Here is a 19,298-nt window from a genome sequence, read left to right on the forward strand (position 1 = left end):
TCTGGAGCTGAAGGCTTCACAAGAACAGGGAGGACAATACCAAGAAGGAGGAGACAGACAAGCAGAGAGGAGGAGAAACAAAGATGAGAGATTTTCCCGCGGACCTAAGTGGTCTAACAGATAAGAACTTTCGGGGCTGGGTCTGCAGGGCTGATCAATCCACCATCAAGTGGTCGAACGCAGAAACCACAAATGCTTCACCTTCATAAAACAAAGACCTGCTCTAGTATTGATACTCAGGCAGAGGATACCCATCATGAGTTGTTTTTACTTCGGCTCACCTTCAAACCTCATAAAAACACCAACGCTCGTCGTTTTTCATCAGACAGACGGAGGGTCTCTGACCGCTACAACTGCTAATATGGAGGAGGGCCGCCATCTAAGAGGAGTAATACTGACCTACAGTCTTCTGGCGGACAATACTGCGAGCCTTTTCGATGCCAGGGGAGCCAGCGGTGGTGGCGCTTCGCTGCCTCATGGCTGCTGCTTGGCCTGGTTGGTCTCTGCTCCAACCTTTAGAGAAGGAACGATCCACAACCTGCCGCTGGCCCTCTGAACCGATACCTGAAGCCAGAACAGGAGGATGGAATTCTCTCGTTAGCGCATGTTCATTAGCATTAAGAGCAACATGAATTCATCTCCTCTGTGAAATGTGATTTATTTTATAAATGTCTCAATGCTCCTTTCATTCCAGGTGTACTTCACATTAAGGATATTTTCTGATTATGCACATGTTAAACCACCAATGGGTGTGTGTACATTGGACACCACATTGAAGATCATTTTCCCGTGTGAGGAGAGTTGTGAAAGATTTTACTTTTGCAAGCAATGAACAGTGAAACACAACAGTAGAAAAATGGCAATCACTAAATACAGCGATGCTCATTCTTGGTCACACGACCGATGACCAACCTTTTCCTTTATGTTTCTTCTGTTTTTGTTCACTGAGTTTGTCCAGAGGCAGCTCGTTCAGATCGACACTGTACAGGTTCCTGGCCAACACCTGAACCACAAAGACAAGAAGAACATCTTAATGTTTTGACACTGGTTAGTAAAACACAACATGCTGCAAAATGTCAATTCTCCTATCAGCAACACGTCCAAGACAGACTTCCTCATCTGAGCTAAACAACATGACATAGCCCGAGTGTAGCCGGTAGCTTCACCTTTGTGAGGGTCTCCATGGTGAGAGACCACTCGGTCACAAGCTCCTCCCAGCAGGTGAGAGAGGTGAGGACAGAAAGGAGGTCGTCCCACAGCTCTCTGCTGATGTAGACGTTCAAGTTTCCCTTAATCCAGGCGACGATCAGTGTCTGAACAGAGACAGAGCGAGGGAGTGATGAAAGCAGAGAAAGTTTTAGAAGAGAGGCTTTCAAAGAGGTTGCATCAGTGATCAAAAGGACATCGTGCTGAAAAGCCCAAGTGTGTGTACATCGTTCACTAAACAGTTGAGAGCTACAAACTTGGGGGATTTTCTGTCAGAGACTAAAAATGTCATAGGGCTGCTATTTTCCATGTGCTTGTGGTCATGTAAAGTTACAGCATTAGTTACCAGAGTCTCTCTTCGCGTAACCTCACATCGCCATTCTAACATACAGAAGATGTACTGTGTATTTCCAGTACTGCGTCTCAAGTACATGGAAGTGGAGAGCGTGGGCGCCGTCACCTCCAGTTAGTGGACGACTGTTCCGCGTTTACCATTTTAACTAAGACCAATGTCATGATAAAGTAATTAACACTAAATTAATTCATCAAGGCACATTCACTTCTGATTATTTAATGAAGATACATGACTTGAACAGATGAGTGTGCTCTTTTCCTAACCAGTCGAGTCGCCCCCTGCTGACCATTAGGGAGAACGCAGGTTTAAGGGGCTTGTATTTTAGCTTCAATTTTGGTAAGAGAACCTGAAAGATGGGTCCAGCCAGTCTGCCTGACAGCGTGTTGCTCTTCTTGCCCTGGGGCATGATGGACGGAGGTCTTTTCATCACGGACTCCGTCACCCTCAGCAACACCAGTAAGATCTGCTCCCTACCAAACAATGAAAAAGCACGCAAGTTTGAGACAGAAGTTGCTGTTTTCTAAGTGGGACTCAGCGTGTTCAGTGTCTTTACCATGTTTTCTGGTCCATGGTCTCATGCATGACGAGGCTGCGGTAGATGTTTAAGACTCGCTTGCACATGTCAACATGCTCCTCGAGAAGGATCTTGATGTCGTTGGCTGGTTCCAGTAGGAATACGTTGGACGAGTGAGTAATAAATACCTGGAGAGGAGAGAAGACGTAACATGGCTCAAGCAATGTTCTCTAAAGCACAATACTACAAAGAGGAACACTTATAAAAGTTCCAAACTGCATATTTATGTACCTGCAGTGTAGTTTGAACCCCAGCATGAACACTGTACTCCAACAGCTCACTGTCGATCACCTTATTCAGTCCCTATGGAGAGAAAAACAAAATTAACTGAAGAATACACAAGCAAGATCTGTCACTGAGGTTTGGCGTCCATTACTCTGGAGTGATGCACAAACACTGAGGTTGCAGGCATCTCCTATCAGGTAATTTCTCTTTGACAGATCTGTGTATCTATGTCTCCTGGATTTTTCAACCACAGGAAAAAGGGTAGAAAAACATTTGATGAATTTTGAATTCCATCAGTGAAATACAGATAATCTGTGAATTTGTGTACTTTTATACCCTCCGTGTTGTTTACTACAACCTCATGACATAAATGCATCAGCAGTACATGTGTGTACATCCAGTGGGTTTAGATCAGTTGGGTCGTCACCTCATCATCCTTGTCTCCAAGCTGAGAGCCTGTGTCCATACTGCCGGCTGTTGCTATGGGATACGGACCCTCTTCTGGCTCTTTCATAAACACCGGCTTGTCCTCCATGGAGATCCACTCCTGGTAAACACGGACCACTTTTCTCATGGCTGCAGCTTCACACATGGGAAGGAGGAAGGCCTGTGCATGTAGGGGCAGACACATGAGAGTGTTAAACAGGTCGTGTATCACACCTTCTGCTGTAGGAGCGCGTCGCTGACTCAGACCGGCTTCATCTGAGGCCCTCGTTAGATGAGAGCCGGGTAAATTTTCCAAGGCGCCGTCTTAAATGAAAATGAAGTTCTTAATCTGGGGAGGTCATTTAAGACACGAATACCAGCATCATGCCTTCACACGGCCCTAAAATGGCCCCTGACAGTGGTATTACATCAAGAAGAATCTTCACCATGAATATGGTACTGGTGCTTAGAGGGTGCAGAACGTTTGAAAAAAGCTTGATGACGGACAAATAAATTAATTTTAACTTGTAAAAACAGAGTGTCTTATAAATCTCATATGCTGCTTATTATTTAATTTATAGAATCTTTGGAAGAAAAACGAAAAACACTGAGTAACCGAAACATTACTATGCATTATCCACCCATAACAGGAAATTTCTCATGACCAACCCTTTTGCTTTCTGTCACGTCTATGTACACATAGAAAATATTACTGAAATCCGTGAAATTTAACTAAAAAAATGACAAGTTGCCTGGTTTGATACGATACAAACGCATTAAAGATAAAGTATGAATAGCAGGGTAAAGTCAACCTTGTGGAATTACGATCAGGACATTTCTCCTTCACCTGTCTAAAGATCTCTGTGATGAAGTTGACGTTGGTCCTGGAGCAGGTCAGGACTCTCCTCACCACCTCCATATCTGTCAGCTGCTCCTCATCCATGGAGCACAGTGAGGAGGAGCTGGGCTCTCGCTCTGTCAGGGTGGAGGTGTTAGAGTGGCTCTGTTCAGGTTCAACTCCACCCCCTGGACCGCCACACATACCCATGCTGCCCCCTCCTGGTCCAGATGAGCCCCCGCTCCCTTCCAGGTGATTGTCTGACCGAATACCAGCCCCACTGCCGTCATCTGAGCTGCCTGCAGAGCGAGCAGCCAGGCCAGCTGCTGCTCGCTGGAGGAGGAGTCGGGTAAAGTTACAAATAAATAAATATGAAAATTAAAGGACAAACATGGAAACCCACTGTAACACTCCAATAACTGGACATAAAATACCAGTAACTGACACACCCTTCTCCCTGTCAACTTAAGAACTGTGTGTTACCTGAATGTTCTTGGGGACGTTCTCTCCCTCGGTTCCTGGGATGTGTGTGTGCGCGTTGGGTCTTGGTTCCAGCCAAAAGGAGACCAGCCAGCGGATGAAGATGACTCGAGCCTGGAGGAAGCTCTCCTTCGTGCAGTAGAGCGCTTCGCCTGCATCCTGCTCCCGTCGCACAACGCTGTAGTACGGCTTGGGCCGCATTGGAGGAACGTCTGCAAGGAGAGAGAAGGCAGATAGAGAACATTCTTGTTCCATGGGTGCTTTCTGGGCTGAGGGTGGTGATTTTATATTCATTCCAAATGACTTTCATTGATAATTTCTCATCTAAACTTTAAATTTCCATCACATACATGATAATGTGTGTGTGTGTGTGTGTGCGTGTGTGTGTGTATCTGCGTGTCAAAAGCCAAGATTAATCCGCATCTGATTGTGCAAGACTTCTTTCACGTTGAAACACAATTTAAAATAAAAAATGGAGGTCTGTTGCACAATCAATGTAGCAGCTAATTGATGAGCATGAGGATGGTCAGCAGGGACAGTCACAGATGTGCCCACCGTGTTTCAGCCGTCAGCGCGCCTGTAAATACAAGCTACCGAACCATAACATTTGAAGGCGTTTCATTTGTTATGACTGCAGAGTGAGCTCATCAACCTATGACCTCTTACCTTTTCTTATCTTTTAAAAGCTTTAATCATATCCTGTCTCTCTGTCTATTTCCAGCTTGTGTTTAAAAAAAAAGAGAGCAGCATTTTGTCTTTTGTTTGCGTAGCAGATTTCATTGCGTTCTTGCCAGGTTCATTGATGAGAATGGCAGCGTAATTTTGCAGCAGATGTACAAGTGAAGTTGCACTTGAGGTCCATCTCTTAATGACCTGAGAGTACTGACCCAGTATGGGGTTGTAGAGGCTGGTTTCCATGGCAAAGTTGGGAAAGATGTGAGGAAGATAAAACTTCCTGAAGTGACCAAAGAGGAAGCTGAAGCCACGCTCATGGTTCTCTTTACAACGCCACTCCAGAGACTTGGCCTGGTGGATGCACACAAACAAGCTTGTGTTATGACAACATCATTACATACATAAACTAGAGTCAAGTGGAGAAGAGCTCCTTTGTTTAGAAGGTTGAATGTGTCATTGTGCGTAAGTGCATGCATGAGAGCAGCGGCAGCATCCAGAGGAAACACACCAGTAAGAGATGCAACTTGTATAAACGGTTAGTGAGACTAGCATGGGATGGGATGAACACTTGGTCTGCTGTCAAGCTAGAGGTGCATTCATATCATGTCATTATGTTGTGTTAGCTGTGTTAGTAAGAAATGATGATAATACCTGGTTTACCATGTATTTCAGTAGCGCTTCCAGGAAATAAGCAGTGAGATCTTCCTGGTTCTTGTCACCTGACTGGGGAGGAACCAGTGGCGTGATCTCTTCTGGGGTCACCTGGGCTGCAGGGGGAAGGAGCAAGGAGCTTTCATGTTACTATGACACTGAATACTGGAAATCTGTTAGACCTAATTAACGAGAGTAGAACGTCAAGAGTAACGAAACCCCCTGACCAATTCCAGTGTAAAGTATTGGAACTGTATGTATCATGGTGGCTGCCCTCTACTGGGTGATATGCGGCTACTGCAACTGAATTTTGCGACTGGCTGATCTGGTGGCAGCTGATGTAACAGGTCCTGGTTTTCTCAGCCCACCCTAGAGTGATGAGATTCTCCTGAAATCAGTTTTCAAATCTTCTCATAACTGAAATATAATTCACAGCAGAGCAACATTGTTCTTTTTTACGTCACTACTTTTGCAGATGAAGATGGTCAGACCTATTAAATGCCCTATTGACAAATATGGAATGTACTGATTGCATTTTTGTACTGTAGACTGTTATCGTTATGTTAACAGCAGTACTGTAAATCCTGTAAATTCAGCAATATTGGAACTGAAATTCTGGTATCCTCTCATCCCTGGTGGGATCACATCAGTGGAAATGCAGCCAACAGCTCAAATCAATACAGTCGACCATTTACACAACATTTTCCAGGTTGAAATATTACGCTGCCGTTGCATCTCGCTGTCTGGCTTTAACTACAAGGAGACAGGATGAGGGTTTAACCTCTGATCCGGCAGTGAGGGAAGCTGCGCCGAATCGATGTCTGTGTAAAAGGGACAAAAAAGAAAAGCCCATTTAAAACGCCATCACTGTGGTGGCGGCACGGTGCCGTCCATGTTGTGATGTAATAACGGAGCAGAAGGACAGAATCTGTGTGTTAGTGAGGTCAGAAATGTTTGCTTCAGGAGAAAAGTCCTCTGCCTAAACATGTATGTGCAACTCTCCTTTGAGCCTGGCGAGATCCTGTCACCAAACTCTTCACACGTGCAGATCCTCCCCCCTCGTTCAGCACCTTACCTTCTATTTTGGGTTTAGTTACTTTAGTTTTGTCAGTCTATCCCTGTTGTGTTTGTGTGCATGTGTGTGTTCTACTAACTCTCTGTTAAAGTCAGCAGGGGGTTAATCAGAGTGTCCAAGGTGCGAGGAGTCCCATGGCAGAGCGGAGCTGGGAAACCCGGAATCAAACAGGCAAACATGCAGAGCTGTTCACGTTCCGCATGACTCTGTAGCGCCTGCATCCACAGCAGGAAGAGGCGAACACCTTCCCGACGGATCTACAGAGCAGGTGGGAGATGGAGAGAACAGAGATGTGAAGAAAGAAGTGGAGGATGTGGAGAGGGTGACTGACAGGGAGTCAAGGAGTCAGAGGATTACCTTCAGAGAGTTCCCAGTGTGCAGCAGCTTCTTCAGGATCAACCCTGGGAGAGAAAACACGTCAGCCTGATCACGTCGACTTTTGACAGAGAGTTTGAGCTAGCAGCTGAGCGCAGACCCTTTCAGACAACCCTGAAGACATCTTAAAGACAAAGCATACTGCTGAAACCTTCTCCAACATTCTTCACCTGTCAAAGCAACTATCCATCACGTGAGAGGCTAAGAACTGACTAGCTTGATTTAGCAGCAGCAGCAGCAGCAGCACAAGCTGACCGTGTAAGAGACCAGCTACAACAAATGTGTTACCGATGCTGTGGAACTGCCATCGGCTCTGGATCCTCTCTGGTAGGAGCTGGAGGATTTTCTGGAGAAAGATTTTGAAAAGATGACCGTCACTAAATATAGCAGCTGCAGCAATAAAAGTGGTTACAAACTCATGAGCAAGTCCTACATCTGACCCCTCGACCCTGGCTGGATGATAATCTGACCGTAAATATCCTCCATGCAGCTCAAACATCACAACTATTCTAATGACACTTAACAACAATTTATGGGTTAATATTGTATTTTCTTCATTTTGGTGCAAGTGGAATTATACTAGTTAGGTCATTTGTTGTTGTAGTTATGTTGAGTTTGGGAAAATGCAGTATTAAAACATAAAGTTGAGGAGCTCTGTACCTTCAGGCTACTGGGAAGCCTGTAATATCAACTCACACCTCCAGTGGAAAACCTCGTGCTTTTACACGAGCACTCAGGAGGAGCTCTGAGGAGGAGTGTGTGCTGAGACAAATGGAGGTCAACACACACACACACACACACACACACACACACACACACACACACACACACACACACACACACACACACACACACACACACACACACACACACACACACACACACACACACACACACACACACACCATCCCTCCGCTATCTTATCCTGAAGCACCACCACCACCACCACCAAGCTCTGAGTGCTGCTACATGCCAGTGGTCTTAGCCTGAGCTCCAGGACCGGGACCGTCTCCCACAAATGAGTCCTTGGTGATGAGGTTTCAAATCAGGTCAAAGCTCCATCGTAGTGATGCCGCATTTATTTTAAGGTGTCATCCTCTCCTCCATCTTTACTTCCTCGGACCAGCCACCAAAGCTATACGTCCTGTTCAGCTTCATAGAACTTCCCATGAGAGGTCACTTTATTACTGTCAATTTTCAATGAATACAATGCAACGGGAAAAAGGACAGGAAGTACAACTGAGGCACGCTACAGAGGCCTGGAGAGGTCGTACGGATGTTTTGAGCAGAGAGAAATAAATATATATTTTGAGGCCATGAGCTATGACTTGTTCCCTCAACTTAGTTGTTAATACTCGAGGCCTCTCTAGGTCTAAAAATAATTCAACTGAGAGAACAAGCGATATCTTGTGGTCTTAAAATAATTGTTCTCCCTCTCTCTGTGCTTACACAACAACAACAAATATCTTTGTGGCCCCTCCAGGACCTCGTAGTGCACAAATAAAACCCAGATTTCAGAGGAAATGTAAGGTGTGTTTAAGTGGCCGATCACTGCAACAATCACAAATTTTTTCATTGATTCAATTATCAAATTCCAATTCCACAGTAACACGGGGCTTAACAGCAAACACATGGAACACACTCTTTTTCCCACCATCCCACTGACTCATCATGTTGTCTTACCTCGAAGATGAAGAGGATCGAGTCAAGCTCCTCCCTCTGAGACTTGTGACCTGAAACACACGAGCCAGCGTGAAGTGACAGCGGCTCTCTACAACCACTGCTGTGTTCAAGCTGACAGGTGGAACTCACCTTTCTGCTTGAGGCTGAGCTCAATGGTGACAAAGTTCTCAAAGAAGACATAGTAGATATGAGAGTAGTTCAGGTCGAAAAACTGCTTCAACTCTGAGGACTCGGCGTTTTCTGGAAAGTAAGAGGAGAGGAGATGAAGTTGACCATTTATTTGCACACACAAATGATTCATATCACATATGAATTAATAAAATTATGAATAATATCTAGGGAGCGGCTCGGCTCGAAGGTAGAGAGGCCGTCTAGCAACCGAAGGGTTGCTGGCTCCATCCTCACTTCCCCCAGTGACCATGTCCAAGTGTCCTTAAGCAAGCTACTGAACCCTTATTGCTCCTGATGGCCCTGAGACAGACTGGTGACGTGTTCAGGGTGAACCCCGCCTCTCACCCAATGTCTGCTGGGATAGGCTCCACCCCCCCGTGACCATGAACAGATAAGCTGTATAGAAAATGGATGGATGATGGATGAAGAATAATATCAGCAAATCGCATTGCAATATCAGTCTAAGTATTCACAATGAGAAATTATTTTAAACACTCTGCAGCCCAGCAGACACGCCTGGAGTGAAGGGAGAGAGGTTCCATGGGTGATCACCACACATGCTCACTGACGCCAACAACAGAGAGCCAGACCGGTTGTCATGGCAGCCATCCTGAACTGAAGTGGCTGCTGTCACGCTACCCTCCGCTTTGGCGATGGTGTCTGTGCGCTTCATGTCCTCCACACATCTGCACCACATTTCTCCAATCCCAGGGTGCCGCCCCCACACTAGAGCTTCACCATCACTGGGGTCCCTCACACAGGGGTGATCCTAACCTGGGGGGTCCTACAATTGGTTCATGCAACATCTGACCCAGGACCAACAGGGACATCTGTGGCCTGACGTATCAGCTGTATCACAGGCCTACAATGGCCCACCAAAGTACAGATGTTTATCTCACTATTTTAGTTTGGTCTTGACTAAAATGGTCATGTATCAGAATTTAGAGAAGCTATTAGCCTTGTGAGAACTTTTTCATGGTTGTATTGGTATAAAAACGGTGCACAACGAACACGGAAAGAGTCCATTATCAGTGTTTTTCTATCGGCCACCTCCACTGCTGGGCTCCATCACTTTCATCACAGGAAGAACATCGGAGTGATGCAACGTCAGGCCAGTATCTCAGTTCCCTAAATACACTCAGCCCATGTGAACCGACAGTCCAGTCTAGGTCCCTCCGCTCTCTGGGACAGGAAGTTTACCTGAGCCTGCTCTGGACTGAATCACTCTCAACACCAATAGATGTCACGCAGAAACCCAGACCGATGGAACCAGACACGGAGATAAAATACACACTCAAGCTGTGAGTGAACCAATCACTGCTGGCCACTGAAGGAAAAACAAACACACACACACACCAGCGGGACTATCTTAGGCAATGATGCACAGCTGCACACATGCACATGAACAGGTACAACACAAACACACACCAGAGCTCCTGGTGATAATCTGTCTATGCTGGTTTTGTTTATATGACACCTAAAGAAGAATTCTGACACACACACATACACGTGCGTGCACACACACACACGCGCACACACACACACACACACACACACGCGCGTGCACACACACACGCGCACACACACACACACACACAGAGCTTGAGTGGTTGCCCTTGTAAGGTCTTTGTGGCCGAGCTGAATGGTTTTCCATCTTCCCCTTTGACACTGACATTTTTGACAAAACCAGTTTCACCACCTGATACACTGGAAGTCAACAACTTCCCCAGCCAACCCACAACACATCATTTAGTGCACCGACACTCCGCGTGTGCGACATGGCAGAACTGCCAGTCAAGCAGACTCTGACTGCACCAGCGCAGGATCCTACACCGATTAGCAGATGTTTGACCCCCAAAAATAGTCTTATTTCATCTCATTTTTGTTGAAAACCCCATTAAAATGATAACAGTGTGATTTCGGTCCATGGTAAGATGTTTCCTGATAGACACGCAGGGCCTCTCTGCTGCAGCCCCAGATTTCCATGCTGACATAAGCCTTTCACAAATATTGCGCATTTAATTAAGATTGAATTCCAATTTCTTGCACAGCCCTACATCAAAGTGCGAAACATTAAAACATGTGATTCCATTGTGCCATCAGGTGACGTGAATGATCTGCCACAGCATTTACTGGATTCCTTCTTTGCCAGTTCAACACTCACAAGTTAGTTCCACCGTTGCAGCACAAACCTGCTGATAAACAAATGCCACGAAAAGAACCCTTTTTTTAAAAAAAAAGTTCTCCCGGTACTTTTCACTGAACTCTGACCTGACAACACGATGAGCAACGAGCATCTTCTAGCATTGAACTGCAAACGGCTTGTTCCAATTATGGTTTGGTTATTACAGTCTGCAGAGCATTGAATCATATTAGTCACAGTTTAGCAATTATCCCAAACACAACAACAACCAAACAAGAGGGCTGAGCAAACGGGTACATTTACTTAAAGTAATACATCACATAAAAAAATATATTTTGCCTCCTGCAGTTCTTCTTTATGACTTCATAATGGAGGAAGAGCCCGTCACGTTTATTTAGCTGATGGAGACGGATGTTTAACGGCGAAACTGCCTGAAAACGACGGTTGACAAACTCTGGAAGTCATCGTCTGGTATAATCCACGTCTCCTTAATCCAGACCAATGATCAGCAGCACACAAACACTTTGATTTGAGAAGACCAACAAACTGTAACGTTTGTGGTTTAGCGTTTGTTCATGATAGCGCAGTGACAAAAATGCGCTGGTTAGTTTGTTTTGCGCTCATGGTATCAATCATTCTACTGTTAGCTTCAAGCTAAACATACGTAGCTGGCCCTTTCTGCATTCTGGAGTCACAAAACAAGGGATGCCAACAAGTGAGCTCAAGACTCCCATTAGAGAGCACTTGAAAGAGAAAATACACTTTTTGGATGAAGTATCCCTGTAGCAGCCTGATGACGTCACAGGGAGTGTTGCAGACTATTTTCAGCGAGGACATATGACCTTTCCAGTGGAGGATTTTCTATTCAAAGTCTTACAAAAATATACACTCTTAGTGCCAAGTCTCTACTTGCTATGATGACACAATTAAAGATTTTTCACTAAAATGTGTTTTCATGAGGATGGAGAAGAAGTAACTGAGAATATTGATGCTTATTAATTCTCATCAGTGCCGCCACTCACGATTGACGCGGTGATGTACTGTTCCACTGTCTGGGTGTTTCTGCTGGAACAATGTTGCAGCAAATGGGTATTCTTGTGATAGTTATCAAGGTCTGGCGCCCATAGAGAAAAGACAGGGGCCCACCCCTTTCCCTCTCCATCAAACACACACACACACACACACACAAGCTCTCACAATAAAAACAGGAAGCTGAGCTACTGTACTGGACATTGAGAGGAAATACTAGAGACTTGTTTCCCTCTCCAGTGCGTGTGTGTTTGTGGGTGTGTACATGTGTGAGAGCAACTGTGTGTCATACTGACCATCGCATCATCTTCCTACCAATAACACACCCAATCATCCTTTCTTCTCTCTCTCTCTGACAGACACACACACACACACACACACACACACACACACACACACCATTACACTTTGTGCTGTGTTCATATCTTAATCCATGACAAATAAACACACACCATGTGTTTGCCCATCGGTCTCTCGCGCTCTCTGCCACACACACACACACACACACACACACACACACACACACACACACACACACACCCCAGGAGAAATCCCAACTGTGTTCACGCCCATGCTTCTCCATGTAGAAGCCAGAAGTCTCATCAGAAATGTGACTGAAGTTAAAAACGATACAGGCACATCTTGAGTCTGTTTTCTAACTATTTCTCATTCACTGTAAAAACAACGCTTATTCTTGTCTGTCACGGTCTTTCTGAGGGGAAAGGGACATAATTACACCCCGGAATAAAAATACTTTATGACAGACTACAATTTGACGGTTTTCTTTAACGACCAGAGATGTGACAGAGTTTATTCAAAAGAAGCCTTGTCACTGCATAAATGTGAGCTAACAGTGACTTTAGGCATCAGTTTGGTGTGATGAGTTAACCTGTTAGCTGCTTAACAAGGACCTTTAACTTACCTATGACTATCCTGAGATGTTTGAGCCTCGTCAACACGTCCTTCTTTGGGTCCAACACTTTCTGTGTTGATTTTTTGACGTCCCCATGAGGCTTTTTGGAGAACATTCCCGACGCAGGAGACGCAAGAATGCAACCGTAGTCAGCTAGGAAGAGCTAGCCCCACAATATAGCAGTTTGACCAGCCCCGGCTAGCGCTAATCTTCAAATTATAGCGAAAATCCGCAGCTCCCGGGTCACTTAACAGCACTCTGGTGTGAATTAGCGACCCTCCGCAGCACCGCGGAGGATATCGAGGTGTGAGGTTTGTCGGAGAGGACGCATTGTGTTGAAACTAAGACAAATATTTTATAAAAACGTAGCGGGGCAACGCATCCATCCTTTGCACCTCCGTTCAGTAACAGTCCCCAGCCTGAAGGCTCAAGTGGCTGCTTAGCTAGCTCCGCTGCTCACTTAGAAAACATCATGGCGGAGGACGGAGGGAGGAGGGAAGTAATCGATACCAGAATAATTCAACGTTAACACGTCTGAACAATAGGCATATTTTGAGCACGCGGTATTGGGTATATTGATAAAGACACTCCACGTTTGTGTGAATGTCGGGAATATGACGTTTTCTAACGAGAATTTTAGTTTGGACACCTCGGACCGCTCCATTTCAGTGCTGAATTCTGGATAACGTAGTCCGTTGATCTTTGGCGACGTGAATCTGACCAACGGAAAAAAACGACAGCTCCCATGATGCTTTAGTGCGCCCCACAGTGATTTGTTTTTAGCATTGCTGGGTGCACGTTTTGTGACGTTAAGTGAAAAGAACTTTTTGCTTAATTTCTCAGCAAATTGTCGTTATTTTAGTAACCTCCATACACCCCCGTCACCCGTGAGTATCAAGCTTTCTAGTAAATGTGCCTCTATGAACTTCTACTCCTGCTACCCGCACAGCTAGTATGCTAACGTGCTGATCGCTCGGTCTGGAGTCGTTTGTTGTTTTTGTGTCCAGTTTCGTGACATAATTAACGAAACAAACCGTCACAGCTCTGATTTTATTGAACGCAGTTAACTTTTGTTCGTGCAGAACTTTCAATAATATCAGATTAGCGCAATGAGTGTAAATGGTCTGGAACGGATCCGTTGACATGGTTTACATAACATATTTTCCCCGACTGATCTCACAATAATTTTACAAGCCAATCCACTGGAAAAATACGCATCAGTACGTAATTAAATCGGGCATTCTACTGTTTCCCAGGGACAGAAGTTTCTGGCTGCATCAGGTAACAACAGCAGGGTTCATCTAAATGAGGAGAAAAAAGAAAATGAAGCATTGCCTTTTGATTCGAACCAATAACTTCATATGCTGGCTGGGTTCACACGGACATGATAAACCTGAAAATTGCAAGTTCCAGGAACTGTTTTGGAAAAGCAGGAAAAAAACGTTTTTTTTTTTTTTATAGGACTTGCTTAGGTAAAAATGTGTATTCAACTCAGGTCGAAATTGTAATGAACCGTCGTTCTGGCATTAATTCTGTATATTATTGAGCATCGTGCAGAAAGGAAAGCCTCAGTGATAACAGCCTCCTGTATTCAGGACCTTGGTGTATCAGCTGAACTCCTCTGTTACTGCTCCCCCCGTGGATATAATGTGTGCAAATAGTTAAAAACTGATGCACTTTTTTTTTTTGTCTCAATTATTATCAATATATTTGTGTTGACATCACCTTTCAATCTAAATGGAGCAGTCTCAAGTGCTGCCATGCCGGTGCACCGGGACCGGGAGAAGAAGGAGAGCACAGCTGAGGAGATGGAGGTGGAGGAGCAGGAGCAGGAGGCCTCCAGTTCAGAGGAGGAGGACTCCGACTCCTCGTCTGTCTCTGAGGATGGGGACAGCTCTGGTGAGACCACAATATGGCTTCCGAAAATATCCTAAGTCTCCCAATGTAAAGGCATCATCCTTACAGATATTCACTTATTCATTGACTGCCCCTGAGTAACTGCTTCTTGTGCACATTTGCAATTTCCATGAAACATCTTTCATCTTAAAGTTATAAACTTGGAAGTGTGTGTACATTTCAAATGGTTCACCTTTCAAGAAATGGATGAGGAGGATTGTGAGCGCAGGAGGATGGAGTGTCTGGATGAAATGTCCAACCTGGAGAAACAGTTCACTGACCTCAAAGACCAGTAAGACCCAGACAGATGCTCCTTTTCACTAATAAAGAAAGAAACAAAATTCTGAAATGAAAGTGTGTGTGTGTGTGTGTGTGTGCGTGCGCGCACAGGCTGTATCGGGAACGTCTCAGTCAGGTGAACAGTAAGCTGGCAGAGGTAGAAGCTGGTCGTGCAGCAGAATATCTGGAACCTCTGGCAGTTCTGCTGGAGAACATGCAGGTCCGCACCAAGGTGGCAGGTAACTCTCGCACACAAAGAGAAAAAAACACACGCACACACACTCCTTATTCATCTTCTCCATGTGTGACTTCTGCTGTCATCAGGGATCTACAGGGAGTTGTGTTTGGAGTCTGTGAAGAACAAGTATGAGTGTGAGATCCAGGCAGCGTGCCAACACTGGGAGGTCAGGAATACACACACACACACACACACCCTTTCCTTGCAAATCCAAATGAAAGTGTGCAAATGGAAGTTATCACTAATAGTTGTCTAGAACTCATGGAGATGTTTTTTTTTCCTTCCTCATTCCTTCTCTTTGACTCTAGAATGCAGAAAGAGCCAGGTATAACCCTTAAAAACTGTGTGTGTGTGTGTGTGTGTGTGTGTGTGTGTGTGTGTGTGTGTGTGTGTGTGTGTATCCACAGAGTGAGAAGCTTCTGCTGTTTGACACCGTCCAGAGTGAACTGGAGGAGAAAATAAGAAGACTGGAGGAGGACAGACACAGCATAGATATCACATCAGGTGACAGACACCATCATGATGTTAATCTTCACTGTTCTGCATGTGCCACTACATGAGAGACATTTCAATGACAGTAATAAGAACTCCTCTCTCCGTCTGTCAGAGCTGTGGAACGACGAGTTGTCTGGGAGGAAGAAGAGGAGGGACGCTTTGAGTCCAGATAAGAAGAGGAGACGGCCTTCAGTCGTGTCTGATATCCTTCTGCTATCTGCCTTTCTCTACTTGTCTCAATCTCTTCATGTCCTACAGACTGAATCTAGATGTTTGTTTGTGAGCCATGTGTGTTTTCCTTAACCCCGCCTACGTCCGTATATCGTCTACATGCTCCCTGACTTGGACATCCTGGAGGACTGGACAGCCATCCGAAAGGTGCGTGCAAGTCCAACAAAGCCCTACTTCACCAAAAAATGCATTTTGCCTTTCAAGATTCTACCAAGACGTTTTTGCTCTTGTTAGCCATCAGCCTCTTGTAGCATCAAGCTAACTATTAGTGGCTGGCTTTCTTGAATTCAGCAGGAGGGAAAAAAACATCTTTGTGAGCTTAAGACATTTATTTGTTGAGTACCTGAAAGGCAAAATACACTTTTTTGGGGTGAAGTATCTCTTTAGTATGGAGGTGTGTGTCTTCATGTCTTTGGTGTGTTTACCTACTACATGTTTGTGGTGTTCAGGCCGTGGCTACGCTGGGCCCCCATCGAGGGAAGGTGGACTCCGACAGCTCTGTGTTCCCATTCAGATCAGACAGAAACCGACCCGTTCTCAACTGCTGAGGCGTCGCACAGAGACAGAGAACACAAGGACAATACAAGCTAACATGCATGTAGCATTCACTCCTGCAAGCACGACAACACCCAAACACTCACACACACACAGTTGAATATTCCTCTGCGAACAGCAACACCAGCCAGTAAGCTGCACATACACACAGGAGGAAACGCACAGTCCCTTTAAACAACATCCAGGTTTCATTCACAACCACTTTTTGAGGCTCATTTTTCTTTTCATGATAGAATCATTTGTAGTTGAATTCCACTGAGACATTTTTCTTTTCTTGTCCCTGATTTTTCTATTTCCAGCCTGTAAAAGGAGTGATGCAGCATTTGAAGCATCATTATATCCTGGAAACTGTACTTTATTGGACATTTCCACTGTTTTATATCTTGTTACTACTTCTGTTAACTCTGGAATAAAAACATGCGTCCACTACCTCACGTCAGACGATGAGCTCCAAAATCAGAAGCATGTCACAGGCAGATTCATGGATCAGTCTTTTTGTAAATTCGTGGCGTTCTTTTCACACAGAAACTGTTCTGACTTTGGACCTTTGAGGGGAACATTTTCGGCCTTTCCAGCATCTTGTATTTGAGGGTTTTTGTGCGACCCACTATCAGCGAGACTTGCTCAGGTCAGCTCGGTTGTGATTCGTGTGATAACGATCGAGCCGCCACGTGAGCACGAGCAGGTCAGCAGCCTTTACAAACCTTTTGGAGTCTTCTGAAAGGGTTTTTCCTGAGTGTTAATGAGTTCATGCCAGGACAGTCATGCTCTGGGTTTTTTTGTGTCGAACAGGAAGTGGTCATCTCCATGATTTCCCCCACCAGAAGCCAATGGGATTGTTCCATCAGACCAGACTTCCAGGTTTAGTTCATCAACATCACCTTCACGAATGAACCCTCTGATGATGCTGGAAGCCTTAATGCAACGGTTAGCAGTGCTAAGCTAACATAAACCTATGAAGGAGCTATGTCACAGTCACATGACTTCAAGGTCCCCACCAAGCTTCAGGCTTGTTTTTCCCCGATGACCTTTAATGACCTCCACACCCTCTGTAGGCTCCTTTACTCTTGTTAGCAACCCACGTTTTTTTTTTTAATGAACTAATCCTGGAAGTCTCCTCAACTTCTGCTCACCACGGAGCTGATTTACTCAGTCAGTCACCCACAATCACGTGGAGCAATCCCATTGGCTGCTGGTGGAGGAACCAGGAGATGACCACTTCCTGCTGGACTACAATACCTCATTGCTGTGGTGCTTTATGATGAAACTTTCAATTGTCCAGGGAAATAATGATTTATATTGTACAGGAATCTGGTCCATTGTGCCAAGGACATTTTTCTACTTTTGTTCCTCTTTATCAGTATTGATCAGGTGAAATGTATTGAGGGAGATTTTCAAGTTTTCCTTCTCATGTTTGTATTGTTAGCTGGTCTGAGGTTTCTGTTGAAGAGCCTCCAGCGCTCCACAGTGCCTGTGTTACAAGCTCACTTCTGTAATTATTTCTTAGCCCTGCATTTGTGGGGATGGAGTCCAGTCGAGCGCTTCAAACCTCACGTTAGTTCCAGTGATTCGTTTGCAGCAGATTTGTTTCGACTCAGAACGTTCAGGAGGTTTTCATGGATATGAGAGTTCTGTGGGATATTTCAGGCTTCACCTTCAGTCCTCACACCACCGTCATTGCTGGTTACTTAAGTCAGGCATCATTTCAACAGACCTCAGACCAAATACTGTGTTTATGAGATTCCTGCATATGTCCCCCCTCTCCTGCTAAATCCTGTTATTAAACCCTACATTTTTGTAACGCAGCATTTACTCTCCTCCTTAAATCCCAACATCTTCCCTGCAGTCGCAAACACGTGCCAATAATGTGACAAGTCATGATGCTAAAAAATGATTTGATCATAATGGAGGGCTGAGAATATGCAACATGTACAACCCTCCTGCTTCCTTATCTACCTCTTCTGTCCCTGTCACAACATGAGTGAGAACAGAAAAGCGCCTCCATCCTTGATAGAACAGATGATTGTGTCATTTACAGACGATTTACAACACTGAAAATACGGATATGTTTTTGACATCAGTGAAGGGGAATTATAGACGGTGAGCTGCCCTGGTACATTTATAATTGATGGACTTATTGATTGGATCAATGATGTATTAAAGCTTCGCCCAAAAGGGTGTATTTCATGTCTCAAGTACTAACAAATTGAGCCACAACAACATAACGTCTGTAGGTGAACTCTCCCGGTGGTCTGAGATGATCCACGTCTTCTCTGTCCAGCCGTTACGATCAGTGTCCCACAAACACTTTGATTGGCACTAAGAAACAAACTGAGCTTCTGGTTCAGGACTGCTGGGAACAAGAACCGAACCTGAAGTCTTCTAGTCAAAGAAGACACAAATTATACCAGAACCAGAACTGCAACATTTGTTTGAAAGATTAAAAAAAAACTCTTCCTGGACAGTTTTTTCTGTTGTTAGCAGTCAGTCTCCGTTAGCTTCAAGCTAAATAAACGTGGCTGGTTCTGTCTGCATTCTGGCGTCACAAAGAAGTGATGCAAGAGTGTGAAAGATTTAGCTCCTATTTTTAAGTACTTGAAAGGCAAAAAAAAAAAAAAAAAACTACTTAAATTGGCTGAAGTATTTTAAGTGGTGATGTAGAATATTAAAATGGGTATTTTTCCACAGTCTGTGTCAAGTGATGTGTGCGGTACATTCTTCTGTTCATGGTGTCACTTGTTCCCAATAAAAGTTATTTTATGAAGTAGTGTGGTGTCTGACTTAG

The 19,298-nt window shown here is 44.8% G+C and overlaps 2 protein-coding genes across 10 annotated transcripts in view; one reads left to right on the forward strand and one right to left on the reverse strand.

Annotated features, from left to right (window-relative positions):
* The window catches only part of ralgapa1 (Ral GTPase activating protein catalytic subunit alpha 1), a 70,015-nt gene extending 56,605 nt beyond the window's left edge, over positions 1–13,410 (reverse strand). For 3 of the 7 annotated variants that reach the window (XM_086181591.1, XM_086181593.1, XM_086181594.1), the window contains exons 1-17: positions 12,829–13,410; positions 8,693–8,803; positions 8,564–8,613; positions 7,169–7,226; positions 6,863–6,906; positions 6,585–6,762; positions 5,431–5,546; positions 4,992–5,130; positions 4,108–4,316; positions 3,634–3,957; positions 2,788–2,967; positions 2,367–2,438; positions 2,115–2,263; positions 1,908–2,031; positions 1,167–1,313; positions 913–1,003; positions 400–564 (exon numbers count right to left, since the gene is read on the reverse strand). In XM_086181591.1, the coding sequence (XP_086037717.1) occupies positions 400–564; positions 913–1,003; positions 1,167–1,313; positions 1,908–2,031; positions 2,115–2,263; positions 2,367–2,438; positions 2,788–2,967; positions 3,634–3,957; positions 4,108–4,316; positions 4,992–5,130; positions 5,431–5,546; positions 6,585–6,762; positions 6,863–6,906; positions 7,169–7,226; positions 8,564–8,613; positions 8,693–8,803; positions 12,829–12,934 (2,263 nt within the window). In that variant the 5' untranslated portion in view covers positions 12,935–13,410. The remainder of the gene's footprint in view (positions 1–399; positions 565–912; positions 1,004–1,166; positions 1,314–1,907; positions 2,032–2,114; positions 2,264–2,366; positions 2,439–2,787; positions 2,968–3,633; positions 3,958–4,107; positions 4,317–4,991; positions 5,131–5,430; positions 5,547–6,584; positions 6,763–6,862; positions 6,907–7,168; positions 7,227–8,563; positions 8,614–8,692; positions 8,804–12,828) is intronic. The other 4 variants (XM_086181592.1, XM_086181596.1, XM_086181595.1 and 1 more) reach the window with 4 other exon arrangements.
* A 137-nt stretch (positions 13,411–13,547) lies between these two features.
* Positions 13,548–19,258, forward strand: brms1la (BRMS1 like transcriptional repressor a). 3 transcript variants are annotated; one of them, XM_086181602.1, is made up of 9 exons: positions 13,548–13,706; positions 14,566–14,718; positions 14,917–15,007; positions 15,106–15,233; positions 15,319–15,398; positions 15,640–15,736; positions 15,840–15,929; positions 16,041–16,105; positions 16,408–19,258. In XM_086181602.1, exons 2-9 carry the CDS (start codon positions 14,580–14,582, stop codon positions 16,504–16,506), a joined length of 789 nt encoding a protein of 262 aa, XP_086037728.1. In that variant the 5' UTR covers positions 13,548–13,706; positions 14,566–14,579; the 3' UTR covers positions 16,507–19,258. The 3 variants fall into 3 exon arrangements, with proteins under 3 accessions (XP_086037728.1, XP_086037729.1, XP_086037730.1); XM_086181603.1 differs by having other exon boundaries at positions 13,572–13,706; positions 14,563–14,718; XM_086181604.1 differs by lacking the exon at positions 13,548–13,706 and adding an exon at positions 13,843–14,100.
* Positions 19,259–19,298: the final 40 nt, after the last annotated feature.

The sequence above is a fragment of the Aulostomus chinensis genome, chromosome 17 (assembly GCF_037954235.1).
Source record: "Aulostomus chinensis isolate RoL2024-O1b breed Wild chromosome 17, RoL_Achi_v1.0, whole genome shotgun sequence".
In the NCBI taxonomy this organism is placed as follows: Eukaryota; Metazoa; Chordata; class Actinopteri; order Syngnathiformes; family Aulostomidae; genus Aulostomus; species Aulostomus chinensis.

Bases quoted from the DNA above. Each gene is read 5' to 3' on its own strand.
- brms1la (XM_086181602.1), top strand. From the start codon at position 14,580: ATGCCGGTGCACCGGGACCGGGAGAAGAAGGAGAGCACAGCTGAGGAG. The intron at 14,719-14,916 runs GTGAGACCACAA...TCACCTTTCAAG, and splicing joins TGAGGATGGGGACAGCTCTG to AAATGGATGAGGAGGATTGT. The intron at 15,737-15,839 runs GTGACAGACACC...TCCGTCTGTCAG, and splicing joins CAGCATAGATATCACATCAG to AGCTGTGGAACGACGAGTTG.